This window comes from Amia ocellicauda, chromosome 7, assembly GCF_036373705.1.
Source record: "Amia ocellicauda isolate fAmiCal2 chromosome 7, fAmiCal2.hap1, whole genome shotgun sequence".
In the NCBI taxonomy this organism is placed as follows: Eukaryota; Metazoa; Chordata; class Actinopteri; order Amiiformes; family Amiidae; genus Amia; species Amia ocellicauda.
In genome coordinates, this window is record NC_089856.1 from 27624298 (window position 1) to 27633043 (window position 8746).

Consider the following 8746-nt stretch of genomic DNA (forward strand, 5'->3'; position numbering starts at 1 on the left):
TAAAATGTGAAAAGTTGCCTACTGCCTTTTCTACATTGAATCATTAATTACAAGCCTACAGGAGAGTACAACATTTCTTGATTCACAAAATGCTCCATTGTAGGTCTGTAATATCCCTTCAGAGCCTTGTCTTCCCAAACCCAGCAGTGAAGTACATTTGAAACATCTGTCAGTGTATAAAATTCCAAAATGTCCCTGTTCTGTCCACTTAATGTTGTTACCTGTTTGGTAAGGTACTAGCTTCTGGCTCGCAAAAATGTAAGGTTCAAACATAGAACTCATATAAATAACTAGTTTGATCTTATTAAGGCATACATGCCTTGTTTTATACCACTCTTAAAAGCATTATTACATTTTAAAGTCACATAAAATGTTAACTCACTCAAGTGTTGTGATTATTGTATTTATGAAGGGGTTTAAAAGATGCTAATCTTGCTAGAATTCAATGAGAAGTAAAATATAATTTTAGTGTGTAATAAAAACTAAAAATAGGAGAACTATTTTCATGCTGAAATACTAATAAATACTATATATACTATTGTTTCCTGTAGTTAACATAAAGCATGCTTCATAATCTGCAATGTAGAAATACAGAAGCTGAAGCAATTCTACATCTCAAATGTCAAGTGCTGTTTGCAATTTGGTGGGCTAATAATTATAATTCACACAGCCCAATCTCATTGCCTATATGTTCATGGGTTATAGATGTACTGGTCACTGCCTGACATGTGTAGGCATTGATTTTCCATGTGTGTGTCATTACAGATACATTGAGAAACCCTTGTAGGTGGGCTGTCATTCTTTGCTAGATGAGGGTTAGCCACTCTGACCAGAAAAGGGAGTTACTGTGGGTTTAAAACCCTCCTTTCTATCAATTATTCAAATGGGTTTTCCGCTGTACTTTTACTATTCACTTGCAGAGAAGCTAGCGTAACTCACTAGTGTGAAGAGGCAGGACTGGAAATTATGCATGCTTAGTTCAGTACACACATAGAGTGCCTTGCCTCCTACTAAAAATGTCACATTGCAATGAATTACAAATCATGTAAACCATTGTTATTTTTTTAATTCACTTTTGTTTTCTTTATTCAAAACTCTAATGATCAAACTTAACACTGGTATACACCGATCAGCCATAACATTATGACCATCTGCCTAATATTGTGTAGGTCCCCCTTTTGCCGCAAAACAGCCCTGACCCGTCGAGGCATGGACTTCACTAGACCTCTGAAGGTGTGCTGTGGTATCTGGCACCAAGACGTTAGCAGCAGATCCTTTAAGTCCTGGAATTTGCGAGGTGGGGCCTCCATGGATCGGACTTGTTTGTCCAGCACATCCCACAGATGCTCGATTGGATTGAGCTCTGAGGAATTTGGAGGCCAAGTCAACACCTTGAATTCGTGATTCATCAGACCGGGCCACCTTCTTCCATTGCTCCGTGGTCCAGTTCTGATGCTCACATGCCCAATGTAGGCGCTTTCGGCAGTGGACAGGGGTCAGCATGGGCAACCTGATTGGTCTGCGGCTACGCAGCCCCATACGCAACAAACTGCGATGCACTGTGTGTTCTGACACCTTTCTATCAGAACCAGCATTCACTTTTTCAGCAATTTGAGCTACAGTAGCTCGTCTGTTGGATCGGACTACATGGGCCAGCCTTCGCGCCCCACGTGCATCAATGAGCCTTGGCCGGCCATGACCCTGTCGCCGGTTCACCGTGTTTCCTTCCTTGGACCACTTTTGATAGATACTGACCAATGCAGACTGGGAACACCCCACAAGAGCTGCAGTTTTGTAGATGCTTCAACTTTGAGGACAAAATGTTCACTTGCTGACAATATATCCCACCCACTGACATAGTGGTCATAATATTATGACTGATCGGTGTATATTAAAGATGTTGAATATAACAAAACCTGCAAAGAAAATATTTAAATAGAATTGTACTGATTGTATAAGGCAGATCTTAACTCAAAAGTTTTAACCTTTCAAACAAATATTTTTCACCTGTACTGATTTAGGGTTGCCATAGCAAAGGGTTTGAAAACTTATGCAATTGAGAATCTTTGAATTTTCTTAGAAAGTCAAACTTATTTACATATCAGCATTTTTTAGCTTTATCATTTTGGAGTAGATTTTGTAGATTGAAAATATAAAGCCCTATTTGAAAGATGAATGATTGCAAACTCAGGTGGCAGTAAAATGTGAAAACTTTGCATGGGGGTTAGTACTTTTGCAAGGCTCTGTAGAGTTACAAACATAAATATCAAGGCTGTATCGATTCAATTGCATCAAACAAACTCTTATAGCTGACAAATAAATAGGGTTTTACAGACAATATTGATTACAACTGATAATATCCCAACCATCCTTGTCACAGATATAGGGTCACATCACTCATGTCTCCAGCTGTATCACTATATTACCAAAAGTATTGGGACCACAGACCAAAGAGTTCAGATTGTATTTAATAGGAGATGGCAGCTTGAATGTTAGCCCTTTCCCCCTTTACCTGTGCCATCATCAGGATATATCCGTTATATGGAATGCCCACCCCCTCTGCCCAACAAGGGCACCAGACAAAAATACTATATTTGGTTGAAAGGCCAGATTCAAATTAAAATGCTAATATCATAAAATATATATCCTTTGGCTTATTCAGGGAATTATTTTATGACTGGTTTTGCACCCTCCTCTAAGCAACTCACTCAGGTGTTATTAATGTGATATTAATTAATAGCAATATTAAAAGTGATCCTTAGCAGACAAATATATAATTAGATATACCGTTAATTATTTTTACACATTATGTGCATGTTAACAAATGCATAATTACACTGTTTTTATAAGTAACTAAGATGTAGTTAGTGAGTACCTACTATGTTAATAAACTGTAATCTGGGAGACCTATTTTAAAGTAAAGTACAGTAAAGTACATTAAGAATGTTGAACAGTCTATCTGCTGTCTGACATTCAGAGACACAATTGCATTATAAATTAACACAGGCCTCCAAAAAGTGCCTTGAGTGCAGAGGTGTTGAACACAGAAAATTTGCTACAATAGCAAGCATGGACAATGAGGATTTTATGAAAAGATGCTTTAATCTGGAATGCCAAAAAATAAATATGTGTTATATGGTACTATTTTGGTTTTCTTAATTATGGAATTTTCATTTTATTTTGATGGGATGTTCCTAACCAATAGAACAAAAGTGTATCTTTATGATTCAGTTCAAATGTTCCATGTAAAAAAAATGCAGACTTTATATTCAGCTTTATCCACTGCAAAACCAAGAAAAGGGGGCTTCAAGCTGCAAGAGAACAGAGAGGGTGGGAGTACAACTAAGTGTCAGAAAGAGTGGGCTAGACCTAGACAACAATGCTAACTGAAAAGCCTTCATATTTTCCATGTCAGACTTTGCCATCCTTCACAAAAACCAGTATGATTCAGCATCAAAGTTGATATGCAGCAGCCCAGATAGAAAGACCTCAACTTTTTCTTCTTTTTTATTTTTTAAATCTTGCTGGTAATCAGGCAATGATCTGCCTTATCACATTCAGTAGGCACTTACTGCAGTGCAGCATGTACTCACAAATAGCCACTCCAACTACAAAAAATATGTATTATGGTGTCTCAATGCAGGTGTGTCCCAAAGGTCTTGATGAACCACTTGCTCTATATCCAGAAGATATTACCTTATATGGGTCCGTTTTCAAGTTAAACATGGGATAGGGAAAACACACACAAGTCTAAAGTAATTGGAGGTACTATACAGGGACCGAACAGCCATCATAACTAATTAATGCATTAAATGGGCAAACATACACAAAACAGTGATTGAATGGAGTATTTAATTTCCCTTGAGTCACAACATGTGTCTTTATCATTCATCAAGTGAATGATGAGAAGAGAAATTACCACAGTTTGCACATTGCATATGGGGAATTTTTTTGTAAAATAAATGTGTTTGTTTAAGCATATTAAAGGGTAAAGGGGAAATTGAATCGATGCAATCACATCAACTGACGCAATCAACCTTTATCCGTAATAATCCATGGTGTAGGAAATCACAAACATTGACAGTAAATACTCAAAATTGTTAGTTGGGCACAGTCAAAGGTGTTCTTGTTTACGACCTAAGTGCATGATCTCAGTCCAATGAGGTGTCCAGTTTTTGAGGAGTGTACATGTGTAAATTGTTGGTTAAAGGGAATAGAAGTTGATCTTCAGTGTGTATCCCTTGTCTGATCATCATTTCCAGTACTTATAAACTTCTCTCGGGATGAGGATTCTACCCCCAGTTGGACATAGGCACAGGAGTCATCACACAGATCTAATTTGTAGATGGTTCCAATAAATAATAATGCCTGTTTCTTGCAGATCATTTGATTATATTAATGCCACATGAGCCTGAACAGTTTAATGTTGAGTGAGGACATTCTTGATGATGATCCACATAAGTGTGCACAAGACAATGATACTTAGCAGAAAGGTGGTAGATTTCTCACTGGCTCCCGATCTCGGCTCACATCCAGTTCAAAACTTTGACGCTAACCTACTGATGTCTTGACCAGACTGCACCAAGCTACCTTCAGACCCTCATATTTCCCTACACTCCCTTCAGACCTCTCTTGTGCTCCTGTGCCAGAAGACAAATGTTACCCTGTCTCTGTTCCCCTTCCTCTAGAGCCCTGCTCCTTTTCAACCCTTGCTCCTAAGTGGTGGAGCGACCTTATTCAAGACAAATCTATTCAGACTGTACCTATAATATAGCAGCTTATTTTCCTGAGCTGTTACTCAATTGCTCTTGTAATCATTGCACTTTATGCCTACTTATATATTGTTGGAACTTCAATTGTTTTACTGTAATTTATCCTGTGGACTATTAAAAGTGAAAGGGATACCTATTGTAAAGTGTTACCCAATTTGGTTACACTTTACAATAGGTCTCCCTAATTACATAGTAGGTAATCAGTAACTACATGTTAGTTACTCATAAGAACAGTGTAATTATGCATCTGTTGACATATTTTTAATGTGTATAAAGTGGGCCATGCCCAGCAGGGGCTTTCGATTCAGAACTGAGGGAGACACTGTCAATATTTTGGGGGGATGTGTCTCCTATGCCTATGGAGCCAGGCATACAATGTTGGGGGGGAAAATTTAAGTGGACTGATTGTTATCTCATTGAACTGTATGTATTAATATTTATACTTAGTGTGAGAGTATTATTCTTACATTAAACAATACACGTAATTATTATATATTATGTTTATTGAGGTTTATATTAGTTCGTATCAGTATTTTTTGTAATTTAATTTTGGGGGCCAAAGGTTCTTTTCATTGTCCATTACATTTCCATCCCCAGGGGTTTTTCATCAATTAACTGAATACCCCTATGTAAAGGGGCTTCAAATTACCATTTCAAACTGAAAGCCTTCCATCTCACGTTCTCATGTTTTCCAGTAGCATCACGGGACATTTTCATTTAACTTTTTCTTTGTTGGATGGTGGGTGGTATGGTGGCAGGAAATGGCGCTAACCAGAGCTTCACAGAATGTAAAAAGCTCTCGCTGAGGGTCTTGCTTGTCATAACAGTTTCTGGTCACCGCTGAGGATAAAAAAAGAAACAGGTCCTCAGAGGAAATGAAGTACACATCTGCTGCCTTTCTGTTTGTCACTGCATGGGCTGTATGTACCTTTGCATGTAAGTCTGACTGCTTTACTGAAGTGTTACTAAGTGTGGTTTATTTAACCTGAAAACACTAGTCACTCAATAGAGACCTGAATATTGTTGTAAACTAAACGTGTTCATGTTATTAACATTTTTTTTTACAATGTGGTAAGCCAAAAGTACTAGTAAGCTGTTAAGTTGCCTGGTGTCTCTATCAAAACAGCGTGCATATGCTATGACTTGAATAATACAAAATAAACCAATTGGATATTACTGGTTTTGCCTTGAATTAGTCATTAATTTCACCTTTCTCCAGATAATGGGCCTCCTGCTAGCTGCTGCCTGGTTGTATCAGACACAAAACTGAAGCTTGACAGAATTGTGAATTACACTCTACAGAAAAAAGGAGTTTGCCCGGTGGATGCAGTCGTGTGAGTTAAAACTCTGTATTTTGCTTTATATACATAATCTAAAATAATGTATTGACATAATATCAAAGATCAAACAGCTGAGCACAATTACTGATTAAAACTGAACACATTTGAAGGTATGTCTGTAGTTCTTCATAGTAAAGCTGTATATATATAAACATATATATATATATATATATATGTTACCTTATCAGACACTTGATGTTTCAGTGTTTTGTAGTGTCACTTTCTAACTAGTGATTCTCCATTTTTAGTATTTTTGTAAGTCTCTTCTTTAGTCAGTGCTTGTGTCAAGTTCACAGGAAGGCTGAACCACAAACCACAGTGAGTTTTCTTTTTCCTCTAGAGTTAGGATAGACACGGTAGAATATTTGATCCACAATTGAAAGAGGAACATGGTCTGCACCAGTTTTCAGTGCAAGACTCTCCGTGGTGGTTATGTCTGATGTATCCTGAGCTGAGGTATAGCATCTAGACTAGAGTATGGTACAGTAGACAAGCCACTTTGTGTCCTGGTTTCAGAACTCCCTCTTAAGTGGAACAGTGTCAGCTACAGATATTGCCTGGGACATTCCAGTTGATCTATCTGATTAATATGCTGAAATTGTAGTGCCTTTTTAAGGAATCTAATGTACATTGAGGTGATATATACAAATAGTTTGTTTGTTTGTTTGTTTTTATTTTTATTGAATGATTAACCTATGTATGCATTTCTGCCATTATTTCTTTATCACAGCTTCCACACAATTCGAGGGAAAAAAGTCTGCTCTGATCCCGAAAAAGACTGGGTAAAAAATGCAATTGAAAAGGTTGACCAGAGGGAAGTGGGGTCAAAGAATATCAACATACCCAGAAGACAGAAAAAAGGAAGAAAATTGAGGAAAGGCACTAACCGGAAACAAAGGAAACCAAAAAACAGACAGTAGCAAATGTGATTGTAGGACATGCTATGCTTTCTCTTGGGCAAACCTTTCTATAACTTTGATAGTTCTATTTTGTCTGGATGTATTTTATTTTATTTTATTTATTGCAAATCACAATCTAATTTAATATTGTTGTCCGAGAAAGTAAAACATTTTGGTCACATGTTATAAAAACTTGCAAGAGATAAAAGATTGAATTAATTCATCAAAATGTAATGAATAGTTAGGAAAATGTGATCATAAGGTAATTAATATGGATGTATTGTTGCTTCTCTCATTTGAATGTAATACTGTGGTAAAGGTTTTTAATTGAGCTGTGAAGTACTTGTGGTTTTAGTGCTGATGTATGTAACAGGCTAATAAAACTGACCACAAGATTTGAACCACAAATTACATTTATTCTTAACTCAATAAGAAAATCAGCCTGACACTCAGTCCTGAACCATATATCCTTAAGAAGAAGAGAAGAGATACATTTATATTACAGAGGAATTTCCATTAAAATATCATGCCTTCACAACAGCTGTTTGGTACACATTTTTGGCTGTATCTACATGCTGAAAGGCCAAATAATTTAAGATCCTGCAAAAGCCCAGAATCAAGTTAATGTCTTGGCAGTTGTGTATTTACCCACAGGCGATTGCAAAGGATGAAGGCATCTCCCTGATACTTAGGACTACAGAGTCATTGACTTCTTATTGATATGACTTTGCCAAACACTTACACACAACAACAAAAACCATGGGACTGCAGGGGCCAATATTTTATGGATTATTATAATTAAACTAATATATTTGTGGCTTTATTTAGTTTGTGTTTCTCAGTCATGATTTGTTGATTGTGATATAAAAGATTCCAGTAGGCGTGGCCTACAAAGTAAGTAGGGGAGAGATAACTTAAACTTGATTTGATCTATCAAGGGAGGCAGAAGACAGAAAGAGGCAAAGACTGCAGAATTAAGATTTACACCTAGGAGAAACTTTCTGTTGCCACTCAAAAAATCCTCAGGTAACCCTAAAAACCTGGAAATTATGTTAGATTTCCAATGTATTTTTGTGCAATGCTATTACTTTAGATTTGTGTAATAAAATACTTAACAATTAGGAATATTTAATTATTAAATTGCATCCCTTTTTTCTCTTTTTCCTCATATAACTCTTTTGTCTTTCTTGCCTGTGCATATGACCATATATACTGTTTATGTTTGCTTATCTCTGACTACCAGTTCTGCTTGCATTGGAGGATAAATAAATTAAAAATACTGCTACACAAATCAGTGGTTGTGGATTCTGTTTTGTAGTGTGCGGTGCAAGCTTGGTGAGTTATAATAGAATTAGGACACCTTAGTCCTGTTTTAGTTTTAATTATTTATTTGGGCTGCAGACCTATCTTATTTGACTTCTGAAACACAGACACAAAGTACCAGACAACAGCAATAAATTCAGTGCGACCATGCAGATTGGATACAGTAAAAGTTTATGGGGCTTTGTGTCTATAAGACCTTTGCTGACCTTCCACACAGGTAAAGTTCCTCTATATTCCCAATAAATCGTTGAGTCCCTGGATTGCTGTTTAAATATTAAAATTGTACTGTTTATCTTTCCACTGCACAAGGGCATCCTGCCGTCAGGCTGCCAGATAGAATGTAAAACCAATTTATTAAATACCTTTTAATTGATGTGTTTGCGTTTCAAGGTATCGCCATACACTTTAAATG

At 36.8% G+C, this 8746-nt stretch overlaps 1 protein-coding gene across 1 annotated transcript; it reads left to right on the plus strand.

Moving 5' to 3' along the window:
• Positions 1-5598: 5598 nt before the first annotated feature.
• LOC136754069 (monocyte chemotactic protein 1B) lies at positions 5599-7412 on the plus strand. The gene is made up of 3 exons (XM_066710407.1): positions 5599-5708; positions 5992-6106; positions 6843-7412. The coding sequence occupies exons 1-3, from the start codon at positions 5648-5650 to the stop codon at positions 7030-7032; spliced, it is 366 nt and encodes a 121-aa protein (XP_066566504.1). The 5' UTR covers positions 5599-5647; the 3' UTR covers positions 7033-7412.
• Positions 7413-8746: the final 1334 nt, after the last annotated feature.

Bases quoted from the DNA above. Each gene is read 5' to 3' on its own strand.
- LOC136754069 (XM_066710407.1), top strand. From the start codon at position 5,648: ATGAAGTACACATCTGCTGCCTTTCTGTTTGTCACTGCATGGGCTGTA. The intron at 5,709-5,991 runs GTAAGTCTGACT...ACCTTTCTCCAG, and splicing joins GGCTGTATGTACCTTTGCAT to ATAATGGGCCTCCTGCTAGC. The intron at 6,107-6,842 runs GTGAGTTAAAAC...TCTTTATCACAG, and splicing joins TGCCCGGTGGATGCAGTCGT to CTTCCACACAATTCGAGGGA.